Source organism: Seriola aureovittata, chromosome 16, assembly GCF_021018895.1.
Source record: "Seriola aureovittata isolate HTS-2021-v1 ecotype China chromosome 16, ASM2101889v1, whole genome shotgun sequence".
Classification (NCBI taxonomy): Eukaryota; Metazoa; Chordata; class Actinopteri; order Carangiformes; family Carangidae; genus Seriola; species Seriola aureovittata.
In genome coordinates, this window is record NC_079379.1 from 10,254,276 (window position 1) to 10,277,008 (window position 22,733).

General features: G+C 42.0%; 1 protein-coding gene across 6 annotated transcripts in view; it reads right to left on the minus strand.

Annotated features, from left to right (window-relative positions):
- rbms3 (RNA binding motif, single stranded interacting protein) overlaps window positions 1-22,733 on the minus strand; it is a 273,592-nt gene that overhangs the window by 142,474 nt on the left and 108,385 nt on the right. For 5 of the 6 annotated variants that reach the window (XM_056398859.1, XM_056398860.1, XM_056398861.1 and 2 more), the window contains one exon: window positions 12,309-12,466. In XM_056398859.1, coding sequence (XP_056254834.1) covers window positions 12,309-12,466 — 158 coding nt within the window. The remainder of the gene's footprint in view (window positions 1-12,308; window positions 12,467-22,733) is intronic. The other variant, XM_056398863.1, reaches the window with a different exon arrangement.

The following is a 22,733-nucleotide window of genomic DNA, read 5'->3' on the forward strand; positions in this document are numbered from 1 at the left end:
GTACAAGGGTAGAGAGAGAGAGAAAGAGAGAGCTGGTCAGAACCACAATACGTCACTGTGGTGGTGCGGGTACACAGGAAAGCAAAGCGCTGGAAAGGATGGACGGACCACCCAAGTGTTGTGCTTAGACCTTGCCCTCAGCCTTTGGACACACTCTTTCCAAAAGTCTGTGAGTGTGTGAGCTATTACACAACACAGCAGTGCCTTGAAAGGTATGTAGGTGAAACCTGAACTCGGACTAAGACCACTTTCTCCCGTCTGTACTCTCTGTACTAATGTCTTTGTATATGTGGTGTATTTGGTGAGGTCTGAGTGTATGTGTCTGTGCCTATGTGTGCGCAAATGTACTGTATTTGCACATGACTGCCCATCTGTGCCTGCAGATGAAGATGATTACAGTATATATGCCATTTGAGTAAACTGGTTCCCACTAGAGAAAAGAAGCAGCCAGAATGAAAGCTATGCAGGAAGGATCGGGCTTTACTGTGCTCAGCTGCGAGACTGTGAACATAAGCAGGCCTGTTCAGCACCTTTGCACCACCTGTGCAGGGGGATGGGGCGGACGCAAAAGGCACACCATGGAGAACAGTAACTTCAATATACTACCTCTTGTTACGCAAAAATAAATTAGCAGAATGTAGATACTGCAGCTGAAAAAGAAAACGGCGCCGCTGTGATAGTTCTGCTCATGCAGGAGCAGGTGGAGCAGACTCCCACCATCCAGATTCACTACCCGCTCTGTGCAGCAAATATCACCCAGAGGCGTTTCGTAAGTTCAAGAAAGACAGTGTTTTATTACAAAAAATGTGCAATAGTCATATTGGTGCTCCTGTAAGTAGAACCGAAAAGAATTCAAATATATTATTTCTAACAATTAGTTCAGGTAGTGACAACCTTTACGCCAATTTCCTACCAACAAACAACTGCAACAAGTATCTGCTGACAAAACTGTAATAATAAGTTTGTACAATGAGTCAATCTTGGGTAAAGTCTTGTTGTTTAAGACATCAATTGTCAGTCAGCCAATTTTAGTCAGAAGAACAACTGCAGGTTTAATATCTTCATGGCATTACAAATTATTGCTGTTTCCTTGTTTTTAGATTTGAAAACAGTGACTAATATTTGTGGTAAGCTCATCAACATTTGTGAATGGCTTTCTGGCATTTTATTTCTTCTTTTTATTAAGTATCCACAGACTATTTTGTTTACCACAATAATCACTAAGAAAACCATTTGCACTTATAGTGAAAATCCCACCTATTCTAGTGACACTCACCCTACAACTTTATAGGATGTGTTTCATGTTGCTTAGCCTTTGATGCTAATGCAAGAGACAGATGTCACTGTGTCAGACACGCAGAGAGGACAGAGCAGAAGAAAAAAGACAGAAAAGAAGCATGACTTCTTTGTACTCTTATATCAAAGATTAAAAAGGAGAAACAGGATGTGACAAACAGCCAAATACAGAGAGGATGACAGATGACAAATCTCAGGCAATCGGCACGTACAAACACTCAGGCATTCACACACCAGTCAGGGAAAAGAGCATATGCTGTGCACATTTTGTATTATGTCTGGATACATAATACATAAAGATAAACTGCATATGTAAACTGCAGCTAACGAGTCCCACACCTCACACATCTCTGTGGCTCAGACAGAAATACACTGGGCATCTTACTGTATAGAAATATTAAACAGATGCTTTTGTTAAATTTTGTTGCTTCTGCAGTTGCTATGCAACTATTGAAAATCTGTTAGGAGCCAGCTAACCTTAAGCTTCAGCTACACCTACGGTACTGTATATACATTTTTTTATTGTGATGTTTTGTACTGTGAGTTCTTCAGACACACTGAATCGACAGCAGTGTCAGGGACATACAACAGCAAAACTGAAAAAAGAAAGTACTGAATGTTTTTAAACAAAATTTGGCATCTGTACAACTGTTTTACTGACCCGGAATTTGGAATGGAATTGCTTCTGGGAAGTTGAAATTGAACAAACCCTTTTATGATTAGTAGTCAGCCAACTGACGCACAGTTTGTACTGTAAAAAATTAAAAAGAGAACTTAGCACTTAAAGAAAGATTCCCAGAGGACAGAGCACCATGACAGAAGGAAGAAGAGAGGACAAAAAAACCCAAGCTTCATAAATAAGAAACATTTTGAGAGACAGGTAAAAATGGAAGGCTGGTGGCTAAAATAAGAAAGCTGATGAAAATAAAGGACTTTTACAAAGAAAAAAAAAATGGAAGAAGAAAGAGGGACAGAGGGACAGAAAAGGAAATATAATACAATAATATACAGAGATACAGTGAGAGAAATGAACAGAGGAAGGCGAAACTGTCCTGATGGACACCTGGCAGGGAGCGGAGCAGCTGCTCAGTCCACCACCAGTGACGTCCTCTCATGACCTCTGAGCCTCTGAGCTGGCTGTTTGGTGGTAATGGCCTTTATCTATATCCTTGTATAGTGCTGCTACTGACACATTTTAACCAAAAGTCTCCAAAGTCGACCTTCAACCGTCTGCTTTTTTCTTAAGCAAGAAATATGTCCGTTGCATCAAAGCTATAAGTTGCCTGGCTTGGTTAATCAAATTACAAAATGGACTTATTTCATATTATTTATTTTTGCAGAGATGTATATGATAGTATTCCAGCACACTATTGTTAGATGATAATGATGGAAACGTATCAAAGTGTAAATATGAAAATATTGTGTTGGCAATGACGAGCAGTAATAAATCAAAAAACTTCAACAAATTGGATAATTCCTTACTTGGCTTTAGCACAATCTTTTTCTTGGCAGAATTTCATCAGGTTTTTTAGGTGCTAGGATTCTCCAATGTTTTGTTGGCAAGTTTGAAGTAAACTGGCAAATTTGTAGTTTCAAACCTTTAATGTCTCTAAATGCAAGAAACAGAAAGGTAATCGAACCTTAAGTGGTTGTTTGTTCTTTTATTTTTTCTTCTACTTCCGCTGGTCACGTTCTCAGGGCGAAACTGCAGGACATCTAGTACATCTGAGTATCATAACATGGCAAATATAATGTGGTCAAGAAAAAAAAAAACACAATCTACATGCAGCTTGAGGTCCACTCATTTCCAGAATTGAGTGATTGCGGTACCTTGGCCAGTGTGTCATCACACCAGTCTGTTGAAGTTGGCCATGTTCACACTCGGTGGTCATTAGCTGTCATCAACTATTCTAATTTCAATTTTTCCTCATTTCCCTACTGATGTGATCTCTTCTCATGAACATTCATTTTACCTGGCAAGTGTGTAATGGATGACAACCTGATTAGAACCATTCAGACTTTCCCACCTGCCTACAGAATAGGAAAAGCAACACAGCCGCTGGGCACCAGTCAGGCAATTTATGAAGGAAAGGGTGATTTAAAAGTTCCAGCATGTGTTCAGAATTCATTGGTAGAGTTAAATTTAAAGCGATTCATCTTCGCATTACGGGATTTTCAATAAAAGAACGTTTTAAAATTCAGATTGCCGTTGAGCCTCCATCGGGGAAATACTTCTTTTTCTCCCTTCTCTCTCTCCCTCTCGCCTCAGACAGGTGTCACGGCGTACCTCCACTTCCTGTGTCCGCTTTTTCAAATTAAAAGCCCTCTACAGAGTTGCGTATTTGTGACTTCAAGGCATTGCAGCGACAGCAATAATTTAGCAAAATGTATATAGCGGAAAAAGTTGCTGTGTCATGAATAATCAATTTTTTTTAAAAATCAAAATAATACAAAACTCAACATTATACACTATGAAAATGTTATTATTCTTCTACCTGAACTTCTGATCAAAAGTATTTTCACAGAGATCTGGTATATATTGGCTTTAATGTGAAAAAAAATACATGTACAGGATTTTGGTGAAATTAGAAATTCGGTTTGTGTTTCAGTGAAAAGAAAAAGTAAAACAAAACAAAAAGGGAAATAAAAGTGGGAAAAAAACATACAATAGAAATACTAAAGAAATTCTGCAGTACAAGTATCCAACATTTACATACAGTATGTGCAATTGGAGACTCAACAGTGTCTTCCCAATAGTGAGTCATCAACTAAAATGTGAAAGTCAAAATAACATGAGGGCATGCCAACACTAAAACTCTGGTGTAAAGCCAGCAGTAAACAGCTCTCCAAACAAAAGTGAACTTGGTGTGTTCTCAAACTGTATTCAAATGCAGCATGGTGATGAAATGCCAACATATCTAGTGGAATTCAAGGTCTGTTTTTTTTTCCCTAAATTAAGGCAAGTTCAGATCAACAACTTTAGACTTAGAGGCTTATGTGGATAAGTTTTTCATTTTTACACTTTTGTTTTAGTGCAGATTAAACGAACAAGACATCATGTGTTAACAAGGTTTATTTTGACCTTTGAACAAAGCAAGATTAGCTGCTTCTCAGTGTTTCCAGTTTTTATATTATGCTAAGCTAAATGGCTGCTGGCTGAAGGTTCATACTGGATGGATAGTTTTGAGAGTGGTATTGATCTTCTCATCTAACTCTTCGTAAGACGGCAAATAAGTGTATTTCGCAAAATATCTCTATCCCATGATGAACTGCAGGGGATGTAAGTGGGTGCTGTGTCCTGTCCGGGGGAAGATATGGAATTCTGTGCTTCGTTTGATTGACCCTGACACCCATCCGAGCTCTGACCAGCAGACCGAGGATGTATTTGCTACAGGTAGAGAAAGCTGAGAGGAAAAAAATCGTGGAAACATGGGTGCAGGAAAGATTTTCACCACAGAGACACGATCCCCAAAAAGTACCTCAGACTGAGGCTGGGAAAGTGAACTACAGACTGGTTAACTGAGAGTGTGCATCAAGATAAGACGAGAACAACAGTAAGTGACAGCAGGAAGCATTACCCTGTTGTTCTGAGTGTAGCTAGTTACACTGTCTTGCTTTCTCACACAAACACTCTGGTCTTCGTCAGAGCCAGCCTTGCAGAATAGCCCCTGTTTGTTTGGAAGTGTCCAACCTGTCAAACCCACATGCCATGCACTGCTGTCTGACACGCACAAATGAACACATCTCATCTGTGCTGGTGCTGCCTTTGCTTTTCTAGATACTGCTTCAAATGAAAGGGAAAGTCAGTAGATGGAAATGGAGAGACAAGAGAAGAGAGGAACGAATAAGAGTTAACGTCAGAGAGTCCAGAGATCTCAGGTTCTGTCCCTCATGTCAATCAGTCTTTTTTGTACCGGACAATCTGATGCCGCTTCTGTTGGAGCTTAGAAACTGTCGTGCGCTGGACAGCTGGAGTCAGATAAAATGCAAAGCACAGCGGGGGTGGGCTGGGATGGTGGGGTGGCACAGAAAACTGTTGCACAGACCAGCATGTTACAGCAAAGACTGGATTGGTTGCTATGGTTATTGATATTCCATTAGTTCCTGGAGGCAAACTGGGGTTAAATGCATGTAAGTACCCAGAAATCTTGACTATTTCTTAAAAGACTGTGCGCATTTAAGACTTATATTCATAATAAATAAGAGTTTAATAAAAACACTATTCAAGAAAATCATTGTTAGGGCATTAACTGTTAACAGAGTCAACTTCAGTGCAAGAGTGGAAGAGAGGCTCTTCCCAGCCTCTAAATAGGCAAACTGTCTATGTGTCATGTATACAGTAATGGGGGGATAAATAATTCAAAAAACCAGCCTTAGGCCAAATCAGCTTCTCCGCTCGCCCTCGCTATAAAAATCGATGTTTGGGGAGGAAAAAGGCGTTGCATTTTAGTTCGTTCAGCATGGCCAGAGAAATGACTATGTCACTTCTGCAGGAGTGGAGGAGAGGAGAGATGAGCATGATGAAGAGATGTGAGAGAGAGCAGAGGAGAGAGGAGAGAGAAAGGGACAGGAGCGGAAACATGGAGAGAGGAGAGAGAGTGGAAGAGATGATAACAGTGAGAAAGAAAGAGGGAAAAGTGGAAGGTGAAAACAAAAGAGGGCGGTGAGAATAAAGAGAGAGAGGTGTTCAAACATAGAAAAAGTGGGCATGGAGGGTTCTGAGTCCATGAATAGCAGATGCTTCTACTCAGCATGAAGCTGTAGGAGTAGTTTACTTTGGGCATTCCTGTGGCTGTGTCACTATAGGGTTGGGCATCATCCATGGCCAATGGCTGACAGTCATTACGATGTTGAGCCCTGCATCGTGATTCCACCCACCCCTATGTCAGCGGGGCGCACCCTGCCACACACACACACCACAAATCCAGTGTCTCTGCTATAACACAGAGAAATATATTCATTAGTGATGACCAGCCCCGATCCTAGTCCTTTAATATTGAGTATCTGCCGATTCCAAGTCCAGTCCATCACTAAATTTAAGATAGTTAAATGTTGATTAAACATCCTGTGTATTTGACACATTGAAATAACACAGCTGTAGACTAGTTAATCCCACACACCTTATTTTATATGAGCATCTTGATCAAAATACTGAAGGTCATGGTTTATATGAAGGTTATAAGCTAATTTAATTATTAATATGATGTGAATGAAGGTAGAAGAATACCATCCCTGACAGTGACGTGACAAGACTCACCAGAAAGCAGACGTCTCACTCTGTTGGATTGGTACTAAAGAAACACAGAGGTTGTGGTTTCACAGTGGTGTTACAGAGGGGAGGTTCTTCCCTCACGAGAGTAGACATCGTCGTATGCCAATTTGTTAGCCAACACCAATATATTTAAAATCAATTTTATAATAAAATCTGATAATGATATATCAGCTGATATTTGACATATAATGTAAAGAAACATTTTCAAAGGGGGTTCCTAAAATTTTGTTATTAAAGAGCAGCTTAACACCATGCTGAAGAGCCGTGTTTGATCGTCCCCTGACTGTAAGTTTCTGGATGTGTTCAGAGGAGACTGTAACCACACCCACCAGTGATGTCACAATGTACTGTCATAGCCAAAAGTAGACGTTGACAACCAGTGAAGGTCAGAAAAAACATTACACTAATAACAATCAATTAAAAAGTAAACTTTAAATATTAAACTTCAGTTGTAGTTCCAATGCAAATTACTCCAACTTACTCCTTGAATTACGTACAGTATGTACCAAAAATCACAATGTGTGATAAGTTAAACTGGGCAGATAATATTTGTCAATATGTGTGTCTGGTTCTAGTGTAATTGTATTGGTGGGAGGGGTGATGGCAAATTTGGGACTTTGAGGCTGTACAGGAGGGCAGTTGCTCACAATGCTTCTCCCCTCTGTCGTTTTCTTTTTTTTTTCTTAAACAGAGCCATGGGACAGGCCGGCCCTGATAGTTAGACAGCTAATGTCAACAGTAGACCTCGGAGAGTCATTAGGGATAATGTGGCGCTGCTGAGTGCCCGGGCCTGTGCTCCATAAAAACAGGTGGTCCCAGGGTCACCCCTCCCTTCTCCTCCCCTCAACTTCTCTACTTAGCATACCTCATGGCTCTCTCCCCTCCTCTCCCCTCCTTCTCCAGCTCCCCCCTTCACCATTCCCTCAGCACACACGGGAAAGGTTATTTGGACAATTGGCGGTGATTAGCTCTTGATTTGGCTCACTCTTTTCGTTTGATCAGGCTGTAGCATGGAGGCGAAAGCCAGTGAGAGAGAGAGGGCGCAGCTGTGACTTGGCCACGGCTGAAATTGGGTGAGGAGAACCAGAAGGAGGGGAAGAGAGGAAGCAGATGAGAACGAAGTAGGGTTGAGGAGGAAGAAGAGGAGGAATGAGGAATTGGGGGTTTAGGGACCTCTGGGGTCCTTTGCTTTCTTGGCAGTTTGAGTTATGGATTCGGGCTGCTGGCAGAGAAAATGTGAACTGTTTGTCCCTGTTATTCCAGGTGTGGGCCTTAGTAAAGAAAAAAAAATATCCCCCTCTTTCTTCCGTTCAACCTTTTGTCCAACAACCTGCTTCCATTCTCTCTCAACCTCCCCTGGATGGTGGACTGCAAAAAAAAAAATGTGGGTGCTATCTAATACCTGGCTGGTAAAACGGTTTAGTAAGTCTGCTTTGCCCTAAAGTGTTTGGGGCTGTATTGGGTTTGTTGGCAGAGCTGGATGCTCTGGCTGCATCGATCTTTGGGTTGGACAGGGTTAGTGTTGGGCTTAGGGTTGGCTCAGTGCCTCAACCTGGCTGGTTAGGCCAAGGAATTTTTCTCACAGTAACGGCTGTTCTATCCTTCCCTCCATCCATCCTTTCATCCATCCATCCACTCATACAGCCAGCCAGGCAAGAAGGAAGGCCTCTCACTCTCTGGGTGTTGAGCCAACAAATCCCCATTCCACTCCTTTGGCCTGTTCTCTACACCCATATATCAGGATGATGGTTGTGGAGAACCCGACATCCAGCCAGCTGAACAAAACAGAGATTAAGCACCCACCCGAATCCATTTAATTACTCGTTCAACAGCTCTCGGCATGTTACTCCAACTGCTGTGAGAACTTTGGTTTTCTTCAGTCTTTACTTTTGCTCCCAGCGACCCGGGGGAGGTTGAAGGAGGTGGCTGGTCACAAAGAAATCTTGGCCATGGTTACTCAAATAATCATACACTCAGTTGTTGTTAACTGCATGTTTGTGCCTCTACAATTAAAGGCTTGGTTACCAGCGTGTGTGAGGCTGGGGCTGGAAGCCAGCTGAACCAGTCTGTTTTAACATGACATCACATCTGTACATCTGTAGATACAGAGTTTCTACACTGAGCAGTGTAGTCAATGAAAGCCAGCATCACCAAACAGAAAAATTACAATTGGTACTAACACCAGAGAAATATTCTCAATAGTTAGAGCATAACATCTTACTATTAATGGACTAAGCTCCTATTAACATGCTAGTTTAGCACATGGCTCTTTACTGCATAATATGAGATACAATACTGTTGCATTTAGGATTGTCTTCAGTGGTATGGGGGTATCCTTTAAATGAGTAATCACTGAATTAAATATTGAGGAAATAATATAGAATTAACATTGGTCGAAATGAGCGGTAACCAAACAGATTTGATGGATTTGTTTAAATCCAGGAATACAAACTTCTGTCTTGCTGTATTTTAAGCAAGAACTGTGAATTTTGGGAGGCCTTGACGAGGGTAACTGAATGTGTGACGAGTTCAAAAGGACGGGGTTACAACCACAGTAGAAGGCATTTGTTTTTTTGGCATCTCTCAGGCGATGTGCAAGAGCCTACAATCAGCAGCTACAATATGGCCTGTTGTCAAAAATGCATCAGTTTGGCAGTGGCGTGTTTGCTTTTGAGATATTGGTGAACCAGGGGCGCAAGAGCTGCCTTTCAATGTGTGTAACAAAACAAACCCAGGCCCAAGAATCAGCTTTTACTTTATGTCACTGCCAGAACTCACAATGATCTGTGCAAGAGTACATGCACACACACATACTCATTGGCATGATGCATTCCCTAGCCCCTTACCTTAGCCTTAAACATCACAGCTGAATGCCTAGCCCCACTCTAACCGTAACCCCAATCTAAACTCAATTCTAACCCTAACCCTAAAATTAAGTCTTAACCCTCAAAAAGCAGCCTCAATTTTATTCCCCATGGTGACACAATTCCCCATGGGTTAGTGTGTATTCAGGACGAAGCAGGATATAAAAACATGCACACGCTCACGCACGCACTTGCACAGTAAGCCTTGAGAGAGCAGACAGGCATATGATAATGATGAGGAAAAATCGCTAGGCTAGCTAATGTGACTGAAACTCCCCTCAGTTCTCATTTTCCTAAAACTACACTGCCACATTTAGTGTGCGTTTGTGTTTAACACGGAGTCTCCCTGGGATGGCTGATGGGCTGAGTGCCAGGAGAGGAGGAGCTGGGTGCTGGGCATCTGGGAAAAAACCTGAGGGGGGACCCAGGGTGCTGCAGACTGCAGAACAGTCGCATGACCTTTTCTAGAATGCTGCCACCTGCCAACCACTGAAACACGGTCTGGCTAATTAAAGTTTCAGTGGCATTGGATTTTCACTGGCACAGCACACCTCGGGCAACCTTGGGGGCTCTTAGGCAGGCGATACGCACAGAGGGAAGGATGGGAGATGTAAGAAGAGAGAGAGAGAGAGAGAGAGAGAGAGAAAGAGAGAGAGAGAGAGAGAGAGAGAGAGCAAGAGGAGCCGTGGAAACAGCTGAACCAGGGGACAGCCACTAGAGGACAGCACGACAGATCCAAGCAATAACAGACAAAGTCAGTAGCTTTCCATAACACACAGGAGAAAAGCTATATATTAGAATGCAAATCTACACTCACAAACATGCACACTCCTCGGGTATTTTACATAAGCCCCGACAGGGTTTGCCCTTCCAAATAGTTCTGCTAGAAATATTCAAGATCATATGGAATTAGAAATGAAATTGAAACTGTCCAACTCTGTACAACTGAGTGAATGCTCGAGCTAAGTGAGAGATATGCAATGTCAAAATGCCGAGTGCTTTTCCAAATCTTATCGGGCTGCCTCTCAGGCTAATGGAATTTCGATGGGTCAGTATCAAGAATAAATGCATGACTTATGACATGGCTACCGGGAGCATTACCAAATATACTGGACAGCATGTTCCCGTCTCCAAAGGATCATTGAATAATTGGCCGCGTTTGACCAGGACATTTCTGGAAATATAGCCAAGAAAGGGTTATGCAACCAGACAGACTCATGGCCTGTATTTCACAATCTGCTGGCCTTGTCTCCATTAATGATCTTGACCCCCTTTTCACCATTTTAGAAGTGAAAGGGCCTAATGGAGCCGAACAAAGCTGCTTGTGTGTGTGTGTGTATGTGTGTGTGATTGTGTGTGAGAGACAGAGACACAGAGAGAGAAAGAAAGCCCCTGTGACTGTGTGTTACAGCTTGATGAGGTCTTGGTCTGTGATTCCTGGGGGAGGTGGTCCAATCTAAGCTTTATTCGGCCTTATTGAGCTGTGAGCAGGCAGGTGTGTGTGTGTGTGTGTTTTCTCTATCAAGAGCATTTGGTAGATTTTTATGAGTACCTTTGTGTGTGTCCCTAATATACACTCAGTTGGTAGCAGTTTAATGGGGTGTGCAAGGTATTTCACATGGACCCCTTTTCATGCCTATGAAAGGTGAGCTTTTTAGTTTGATCACTTTGGCATTTAGGAGCTTTAATATGTCATTTGTGTATATAATGTATGGCAATGCTCGCCTCCCATATTGACAAATGTGGGATCTAGACATGTTTTACACTATAAAAACAAAATATTGTGTTCAATTTATTGCACATAAGTCAAGTTTATCAGGAGTCTTGATTACACACTAGTGCTTTTTGACCTTTTCTTCCGAAAGAAGAAAGGTAGAGTAGTGGTTTCTAGTTAAGCAAGAGAATGATCATCTAACTACAGACAGAGTAAAAATCAGCCAGTTCCTGACTGGCGAGCTGACTACGAGCGGTGGCCAGGTGGAACCGCTTAGATTGACATTTGACTCAGCTGTTAGCTTCATGGTTTGATGCCCATAAGCTACAGCTACTGTAAATTCTTCACTGTTTCCAAACGCAAATTGGTTTTCCATCTTGTCTAAGTACAACATCATCTAAACAAAGTGTCTCTTGTGTCTCCAATCTGTCAGCGATTTATTCAGTGAGATACTGAAATATGATCTTGTCAGGGGAATCTCCCAACTCGACTTATTTTGACTGTGGGACAAGCACAATTTTCTCTCTACATTAAACACCTTTATCATTTTCAACTTGAGATATTGTTTCCATTAAATGCTTTTAAAGATGACAGTTTAAATTAGCACTTCTACTGTATATATGTTGACTTTTCTCCCATAATGATTATATACAATATCAACTCTGACAAAAATGGGCATGATGATAATTATTAAGAAATGATCATTTAAACATTTACATTAACATGGAACATATCGAAAGATTAGATTAGTGTGCAGGACACTTATGTGGCCTATATTAACATTTGAGCTGGGAGTTGGATAATAATACATATACAGAGGCATACTGTACTGTACTGTACTGTAAAAAACATAGACATAGACATCAGAACAGGGTCATTATGAAAACATTGATGACACCTAATTTCCATGTCACATGACACAGGAGGCACATACGGGAAAATAAACACTCCTTTTCAAGTCAAGTGTGCTAATTAGGTCACATGTTGCACTTTTTGTTGTGTTTTATTTGGGACAACACTACCCTATCGAAATTCACGCACTACACCAGTGAGTATACGATGTACACAGTGTACTACATGTGAGTGTACTGTCTTAAGTACCTGCTTTGAGACACAGCAAGTGCAACCTCTGTATTTAATGATAACGGTTCCCAGTACTTACGGTTGGCAGAGTTTGATGAGGTCCTGGTCGGTGGTCCCAGGTGGCAGGCCTCGGATATACAGGTTGGTCTTACTCAGCTGCTCCGCTCCTCCCTGGCTGCAGCTGTTGGTGCTAGGGCTGGGAGGAGCCATTGGATGAGGGGGTGGAGCATAGGGCTGCTGGGAAAAGGATAGAGAGAAAGCGAAAGATTCAGCACAAACAATCAACAACTAAACATAGTTATAATTTTAACGACGGGGGGATAAGTGAAAAAGTTAAGAACGCAGAGGTGACGGTGTGAAAAGAAACAAACGCTAACATTTCTCAGGCAGCAGTAGAAAATGTGAGGGAAGGAGGGAAAAAATATATCATCTCCAGAAACAGCAATCGCTACCAGTTGAATGTTATTGCAGCTATGAGAGTAGACATTTTATGGTAGATAGAAGAGAGAGAGGAGATGAGATCATGGTCACTAAGAGATGAAGACCCAGCAGCAAATATTAATGATTAAAATTTTAGGAGAACAAACATCTAACCTCAGTCTCAAAGAATAAGAATAGTACAGAAAGAAGGTCTGCACAGTAACAAAAAAACTCTTCGGATGAGTTCATGGAAGACACTTTCTGTATATGTATATTGACTTTTCAGTTTTTTCACTTTAAATCACTTTTTGTCAACCAATGATGCAATAAAATGGATCTAGTTCTTTGTCAGTGTGCTTGTCTTTTATCCAAACATGGGAACGGAGTCAAGGGTGCAAACTTCTCTAATCTTTTTTTTATTTTTTTTATCTTAAGTAAACATTTCACTAGGGATGGTCTGCGAAATTAGGGTTCATAAGGCATTCAGCAGCTTATAAACAGTTTTAAATGATGGCAACTTCCTGCTTACTATTCATACCCTCAAAACCAATTTCATTACACTGTAAAACAATTTACACCTCCAAGGGTGTGATATCTTGATGCAGTAATCCTCTCCAGCCTATTTCATAAACATCTCAATATGAATGTCTTTTTTTCAGTATAATCTCTATCATCCAAAATGTATTCAAAATGCATTAGATATGTGACCCCCCCCCCCCTTTCTTTTTCTTCCTCTCTTTCCCCTCCTCAGCTTGCCTCATGTGCCAGTTGTGCTGTTAGTGTAGATTTATGGTATAGGAGTCAGGGCCTCCTGCTCACAGCCCATTTATATCTCTATTGCAGGGACACTGCACATAGTGACAGAGAGAGAGAGAGAGAGAGAGAGAGAGAGAGAGAGAGAGAACCGGGGCCCTGTGGGCATGAGCGGAAAGAGATAGAGAGAGAGACGGAGAGAAACATTAGGAGAGAGTGAGTGAAGAGGGAAGAGAGAAGGAGAAAGAGACGATGCACACTGCAATAAAGTAAGTGAGTGATGGATGAAACAGAAGAAGAAAAAAGAAATGGCCGTGGAGAGAGTGGGACATGACTAAATACCACCACCAGCTCCAGTTAACCACGTTAACCCTTTACCCTCCCCAGAGAGAACTTCAAGACCTCATACTGTGCGTTAAACGCGCAAGCGCACAAACACACACACACACACACACACACACACACACACACACACACACACACACACACACACACACAAAACACACCATTAGCCCTCCAATCCGGCCTTCACGTTAGCAGCCGCTGCCGGAGCATGGCTGATTTGATGCGCTATTTTAAGCGTGTGTGCAATGCCAGCGTGTCGCCTCCCACTCCTCTGACAAAGAGCCGGGGTCCCTGAAGCGTGAAGAGGGAGCCACGTCCATCAATGGACGGCTAATTACCACGCTGAGCTAAGTGGAACTGATGGGCAGCCACTCGCTGTGCTGGACGCACACATACTGTACACACGTCTACCGGTGTGCGCACACACATGCCGCCACACGATAACACAGTAGCACCTTTTTCCACACAACAGCCATGTACAGAGAACCCATCGCCACAGCTGTTTTACATCCTCTGGGGCAACTCTAACTCAAGTCTCATGTAATTCGGGAGAAGTCTCAGATCCTGTGCGCGTCAGGTCAGGTCTTCATGAGAAAATTCAAAGTAAGGATTAAAGGTCTCTGAATGCTGACCTTTAAAACAGCTTGGCATGTGAACACTCTGATTTCTAAGCTGTTAATGGAGTCATTCATATAGCTGAGACATTGAAATCCTTTCAGGGCACAGGCCAAATAAGTGATGTGGGGTAATGGAAGGCTTGTTGTTGATATTATATTTGTTTTTGTTGCTGTGAATTTTACCAGGTCAAAACCTGAGAGTTAAGGAGTGACCTCATCCACTCTCCACACTCTCCTCATTATCTAATAGAGCAATAAAATTAAAAAAACGAGAAAAAACTAAAAAACAAAAACAATAAGCGTTGTTTGTCCTCAAGTCAAGTTTTCACTCAGGTACTTTAATCCCCCAGCAGCTACGGTGAAGTTTCAAGTTGTCATTTTTGTGACTTAAGTCTGACTTAAGTCCAAATCTCAAGTCTGTAACTTTAGTCGCCAAACACAGACAAGTGGACAGCAGACACACACGCCCACGCACACATATTCCACTTTACCTCCTCCTCCAGCAGACGCCTCATACTGCTTTGGTAGCCTTGGTTGCACAGGCTAGAATGAAAAAAAAAAAGGAGAACTACTCTTCAGTTGTTCACGTTTCCATGCTGGGGCAGAAGAATAGAAGAATCTTAATCTCTTGAGTGCTCCATGGGAGTTATTCTCTTCCACTCAGTTACAGGAACGTGCAGAGTTGCAGTTCAAGCCTCGACTTTGAGGCTTCCACCTTGCGTCCCCCTCCCCTCACCTCTTTGTTTTATTTTTCCCTAGTCCAGTGTAGCTGAAATTATACACACAGCACTTAACAAACTGGGTGACACATACAAATTCACCAGCACAAACAGGAGACACTACACAGCATTGCTGTCAGCGCTGAAGGTTAATTGAAAGCCTCTCTCCCTTTCACAGGCTTTCTTTCTTTGTTTTAGCCCTTCAGTAATATACACAACCCTCCTCCTCATCCTCCTTCTCCCTCGGCTCCAGGCTTGGCTTGCATCCTGGGCTTTGGAATTCATGTGTCCCGCCCTATTGATTTGCTTTCATTTTTTAAGGTCAGGAGCTGAAATCTTACACAATGAGGCATGGAGGGTCAGAACCAGCCCATTACTTACAGTGTTGGGCGAGAAGGCAGAGAGCGAGGTTATCCAAGGGGAAAGAAAAAGGCCGCAAGAGTCCCCCGGGAAGAAGGATGGAATGGGTGCCGAAGGTCTCAGAGGAATGGAGACTGTTGGGTGGTGGGATGGGGTGAATGGGTTTATTCTCGCATTCTTGAGGACTTAAGGATTTAATGGTGGTTTTTTGTTTTTATTTTATTCTTGGCAAAATGAATAAAGGGAGTATTCTTGTACTGAGGAGTGCAAAAGTTTAGATAAGTAGGATAAGAAAAATGGACAAGAATTGCCTCTTAAACAGGCTTTTTCAAGCTGTACAGCACATTTTTTTTTTCTGCTAGAGTCGTGTATGTATGTACATGCATTGGGGGCTTGTAAATGAGTGTGAGAGAAATCAGCAGACACACAAATGGCTGTTGCTTCAACACATAAGCACACATACACACACATTACCACCAAAACGTTCCCCCCTCTCTTTTTTTGTTTTACATCGAGTTCTCTCTTGACTTCCTCTGGTCGCCCAACTGGAGGTTAACAACCGAGCTTGTTTCTCTTTCCGGACGGTTTCGTGACTCTGTTTACCCTCAGCCTGTCAAGCCTGTAGGATCCAGCTTCTCAAATATATAATAAATACAGGCCTTGTGTGTCAGAATGATGAGGATTGAATACGGCACTTGACAAAGCGCATTTCAGCAAGAGAGGGGAGGGAAAAGGAGATTGAGGGAAAGAGAGAGAAACAGAGGAAAAAAAAGCAAGATAAAAGGAGTAAAAGGGAGAAATAGAAGAGAGTGTGGGAGAATAGCTGGTTATGACACTTCAAAAACCTCCAGGTGGTAAATGAGAAAAACCTCCATTCTCCCTCCTCCCTACCCAGCTGTGACATGCTGCTACAGAGGCTTACTGGGGATTTCAATTTGCTGCACTGTATTTTAGACGGGCAGAATGGTTTACACAGGCCCAATTTACTGAGCCAGCCGTGCAGGGGGTTCACAGCCTCAGTGACATGCCACAGAATGTTTATGAGTGTATTATGTGAGGATGATAAATCTAGCGTACGATACATAGGCTGAGGGCGCGCAGCGCTGCGCTGTATATTCACACACCCGCACAAGGACAACACACCCTCTCTGTCACTGAAAGTAATATGTACAGATCTGAACCAGCTGTGTCTACTGTGTTTCTTGCATGGTCATTCAGCATCTTCACACCATATTAAAACTTTATGCCATTATGTGAATGTTCACATGCCATCGGCCCTGGTGTTAACAGGATTTTAAATTGTTTATTTAATTTTATAAATAGGACAACTCTCTTCTACTAAAAGGAAATGAAAAGGTGGTTTTCACAAAGGAGTGTAGAAGAACAAGTGTTTGGGAAAAAAGGCAATAATTGTAATTGACATTCAAGTTTCAAGTTTAATGATATGGCATCTCTGCAGGGAGCTCCTGGTAAGTTTGGTTTCCCATTTGTCAAAGTTGATTATATCTTCAGATAAAATGGTTCCTTCATTGGTTGTATAAAAATTTAGGAAAAAGGTACCATGTGAGTACGCACTGTTTTCCAAACAGAGAGGAGCTATAGCAGTAATTGGAATGAAAGCTGGGTTGTGGCTTCCCTGCCTCTCTCCCTTCCTCCCTGCACTCTGCAGGGCAGGGCTGTGACTGGAGGAGAGGCGGCTGTGCACCACCGTGGTAATTGGCCCTGATTTATAGGCGGCCAGAGCAGCCAGCGAGAGCTAGCTCAACACTGGCACGAGGCCAGACAAGGCCACGCTGTCAATATCAGTAAACCAACCCAACCCAGCCCAGCCCAAACCCCCCACGGCCAGTACGCCACTACTCCAGATCAGCTGTCGCCAAGCAGGAAGGGTACCCATGTGAGTGGGTGCATGCCCATGTGTGCATGTGCATTTACTGTTCTGTGTGTTCCTGCGTTTCTGTTGAACGAGTCACTTGAGTCAGACACGCATACACACACACACACAAACACACGGGACAATCTGCCACAAAAAATGACAAGCAGTCTCCTTAAATTGAAGAAAAACGCCTCTCAGTTTATCCTCCATTAATTCATGCTGGCAAAGTCTCTGCAAAGACTCTTAAAGACAAGCATAGTCCCAGAGGCATCCCTTCCAAACTGCCAGAACTAACAGCTAGCTCGGCGGTCGGCTGCATTCACAGCAGCCTTTAAGCACAAGAGGAACACAAATCCCTCATCCATCCTGGATAGCTGCTTCCAAACCTTTAGCCCTTAAACATGTGTTTTGAGAACCACAGCCGCATCTCAATGCCGAACGAAGAGGGAGGGACACTGAAAGACAGAAGGAAGAGAGATCTCGCCTGTTCTCCTTTTGCCTCTCTTTTTCATGCCTCGCTCTTTCTCTCTTTGTCTATGCCTGTCGAGGTAAACCCATAGCCAGAGGACTGAATAGCAAATCATCCCCAACTCACCTGGGAATGCAACACTCCTGATTCTACAGCCAAATGTATCCTAATAGGGAAGAGAGCGCTCCGTAAGCTGAGAGTGCAGGAGGAGAGAAGGGGGATCAGGGAAAGGAGAAGGGGAAAAGAGATGCAGTTACAGGTATGAAGGAGTTGAAGCCAAGGCCGAAGAGAACAGCCAAACCCAAAAGCAAAAAGGAGGAAATATAAGAGAAAGGGAGCGGATGAGAAAAGGACAGATTAAAGTAGAGTGGAGTCATTTTGACTATCTAATTCTCTCTGGGCTTTCAACAACCTGCAGGCTTTCCTCCTCTGTAAAAACAAAAAGCCCTGGGATCTGGGATGCTGGAAAGCCGACACTGCTGTGGACAATGACGCAGGGGGCTAATTTTAAATGTGCTGATTGGTCCATCTACAATTTCTTTCAAAGCAGGAGATGGAACTTTTTCTCTCGTCCTGTTTCTCTGTCTTGCTTTCTTACTACTCACAGTCTTATTATCCTCTTATAACTTCTGACTATTTCACTATGTCTGTCTCTCGCCCTCTTTTGCAGAGGCTCTCTTTCCCTTCCTCTTTCTCTTCTGGGCAGATAAGAGTGGGACGCTGTGTTCGTGTGTACAAAGCCCCAGAGTTAAAATACAGGCCATATCTTTCCCATGGGGGGGAGATAGGATGCATACATGTTATCTGACAGCGAGGACAAGAACTATGGAGGTAAACAAGAGATGCTTTATGTAGCAGCACTGTTTAAAAACACTGACTCATCTGTTTTATCCGCAGCGGGTTGACATAAAGGGGAAACAGTGTTAAGCCTGAACTGTATCATTTTACTACAAGAAATCAAACAGAAATGGTGCTTTTATGTTTAAAAATAATGTGACTCATTAATATTAAATCTGATTGGGTATTAGCTATTGTAAATCTGACAAAGGCAGCACAAGGACGGAGTTGGAGTTACAGTGCTTTTTTAGAATGAACCATTTTAGCTGTTTTATTTATTTACACTTTTTTGTAAGAATTTAATTCTCATCCAGAGAAGTACTGTGGACCAGTAATTAGTCACGAATCACCACAGTTTAGAAGACTAAAAATAAATACGTGCAAGGAAAAACAATGCAAGTGTATGACCTAGAAAATAGTTTTTTCTTTCAATAAGGCTTTTATCAGCAGACGCGGCATTATCGAGAGAAGACATCGTATCATAACACTTCCATGCTTTATGATATAGTGGATTAGTGAAATGTGGTGACATTTCCATTTAGATCCCATGGCCATCATTTTCACTTCAAAAATTATGCCAAAAAGTTTGTGAAATCAGAGAATTGTTATATTATTTAACCGTTTCTTCGAAGTTTCGCATGTACTCGTGTCTTGACGGTTTGTTCGTGACATAAAATCCTACAGTACTTGAAACAACTTTTATATCCCAATCATCCCCTGCAATAACACTCCTCTGCTCCTTACTCTTGAACTCTGCGAAGGCATCTGTCTTTTAAGCCTCACTGGAAATAATCAACACAATGATTTAAAAGATAACAACAACAGTCTACACCATATGACAAATACGCCTGAAGACATGAAACATAGCAGGGTGATGTTTGCGTCTCATAGTTTGCCCATGGTACTGACTCAAAGAATATTTTGAGACAAATGACACATGACAGAGACAGATGATGTATTTGAAATATAAAATAAATATAAGGGATGTATTTTTTTTTTTTAATCTTTTTCTCTTTTTTGGGGAAAAAATGAACACAGTATCGTGCATTACACTGACTGCCTCTTCTGTTCAAACAATTCAGCTCAGGTTCGTGTTTAGTTTCGGCAGAGTGAGTAGGACCGAGGACAAACACACATTTCTCCACAGAAAGATACAATGCAGATTGCATTTACAGAACAGGTTGGTCACTTAGCCCACACAAAAATCTACATAAACAGGTAACCTGAATGTTTATACCACTGCTCTGACAACCATACATTTGATTCTCTGCGGATACCAACAGTCCACCGGTGTTTAGGTGACATAACCGAGTCTGAAGTGTGTTTGTGGAAAGTGATTACGCTGGTTTGGCCGTGAGTGCTGTGATCGCCGCAGAGGGATCCGTAAAAAAAAAAAAAGAGCGAGTCGTGGGCAGAGCCAAAGTGAAACTCGATGGACATAAATATTTGGCCTGATTTGTCATCATTATGGCCAGCTGGGTCTGTTTGCAAACCAGCCAGTGTGGGAGTGGAGACTGCAGGATGGATGGAGTGAAGGAGTGGGAGTACAGAGACGCTCAGTTAAAGACAGAGCAACCACAGGATGATAATGTGGAAAAAGAGAGAAAGACAATGTTTGAAACTTTGGTGTCCAACTGACCCAGAGCCCACCGCCCCAGAACTGATCCACCGACAAATGGTTACAGATTGGTCCCTAGGTGACTAACTTATTCTGAGCTGACACGTCTGGCAGAGGGGCATTTTGGATTAAATAAATTAATAAAATTAGAAAATTAAAATTAAAAAAAATTCTGAAAGAAATGAAAAAAATCTCATCAAATTTTCAGAACCCAAGTTACAGCTTCATTTTCTGTGCTTTGTCCAATTAACATTCAATAATTTATTTACATTGATATGGAACACAAGTTTATCCTGTTAGTTATTTTATTCAAAAACGACAACAAGCAGGTCACATGTTAATAAAATTTTTCTGTTTGTGAGTCTTGCCACTGTATTTCACTGCCTTTCAGCCTTTTGAACATTATACAGAAATCCCTCCATCGCCAGAGCTTTGGACCCAGAGGACGCTCACTGTAACACTCCATTTCTGTGTAAAACACCACCTGATATTAGAAAGAGAGCAGCCGCCACTGTGGGTGAAGAGCGAAAGACCCCCCCCCCCCCTCCTCTCCTCTCCGTCTCTAATTGGGCACATTCTTCAGGAGTCAGTTATGTTTTTCACAGGAAGCGTAAGCACAAACAGAGGACTGTGAAAGATGTGGAATAGGGAGGAGAGTGTGGCGTTAGCTCCCTTTCAGCGTTATCTGTTTCTCACTCAGACAAATGTCTACCAATCCAGTCACGCACATGGGCTGGCATCCTGCCTTGAAATGTTCTCACAGGCTGCATTAAGGATCGAGTAAGAGAAGGAGACTGAATAACACAATACACAAGTATGAGTCTCTTTCCTTCTTCCCTCCCCCTAAAAAATACACCCAAAGTGTACTCTCAAGTACACAGCATCATCTACGTTAGCTCTGGGTCCATTGGCCTTTGTTTGGCAGTCCAGGAAGACCATCTTGTTGACTGACTGCTGTTTTTAAAGGACTGACTAGATAGCTGACCAGCTGACCAGTTGATGAGAGTTATTGCTGAAGTGCGGAGAATGCCAGAGGGAGAGAGAGAGAGAGAGAGAGAGGAGAGGGGAAAGAGATAGAGAGAGAGAGAGAGAGAGACAGGGGACAGATTGATAGAGAGGAAGCTTGAGCTGTCCCAGAATGCCATTTGTTACGCCTTTCTCCAGACAAACAAATTTACGTCTCCTCTTCCAGAAGGTCAGCTGTGCTCAAATTCATAAATAAGGCTGTAATTGGTGCAAGAAGCTCAAAGGTCCCCAACAGCCGACTGCATGAGTTACTGCCTGACACTGACCTCAGTGTGTGTGTTTGACTGCTTGCCCACAACCATATGTTAAAGGTACCACATAATGTTTGCATAACTCAGCGATGTTAACATTGCTTATATAAACAGCAGATTCACGCAGGGTATTTTTTACACTTTACAGACCACTGCAAGCAGGTATTGCTCAGTGAGTGCTACAACACATGACCATTAACAAAAGGCATAACAGTGTGTATGTCTATACAGGACACGCCATGCTTTGTGTATTGAAAGAAAAGGTTAAATTCCTGCACTGACTGACAGAGTTTATGAGATACACCGTCTCAGTCTTTGACCTTTGTCTGGCATCAAATTCACTATAAGTAACAACGTCTTTAAACTATAGACACAACAACAAAAGAAGTTGAAACAGGGGATGATAGAGGCAGATCAGACAAAAACAAATCTAAGTCTCTTTTCCAAACTGGAGATATCTTTGTAACCTTGAAAAAAATAAATCATACAAAAAGGGCGAGTTTCAGAAGTCTACTAAGGAGGGCAAATACAATAAAATCAATTAATATTAAGGTGATATTAAGACTTTACTTTTAATTATTGACTAACTAACTCTATGGATTTTGACATATATTGTTGAATTATTTTTAAAAACTACCTTAAAATGTGTCTGTTATTGATGTGGGTTCATACCATTGTTTCATAGTATGTATTTGATGGATAACAAAGGTCCATTAAACATGTGTCTAATGACACCAGTGACAGTATGTGAAAATTCAATCTGTTCTTTTACATGATTTCATTTCCATGTCTACTAGATGTGCGTTGGACAACACTTATTTTGATATTTTGTGTATTGTTGTCATTATTCTCCACCTTGTTGTGTGTACATATATTAACGTCTTCTATTCCAGTGGAGAAGTTCAGCCTTACACGCTTTTCTCTGACAATGCCTATAAATATGTGATACACACAGGGAAATGCACACGCACAGGTGGATTAACATTCACAAATAACCCCAACCCACAAACAGCACAAAAACAAACAGATAAACTGAAGCAAACAGGCACAGACACACAAAATGAAAAGGCATTATACTGGCTGATAGTATATATGAATACAACCATACAAAGATAAAAAAGATAAAAATTCACACAGATGCAGATGTATAGAAATATGCACAGGAGAGAACACACACCCTCTTCCCTTTGAATATTCAGTTTCTTTCACATGC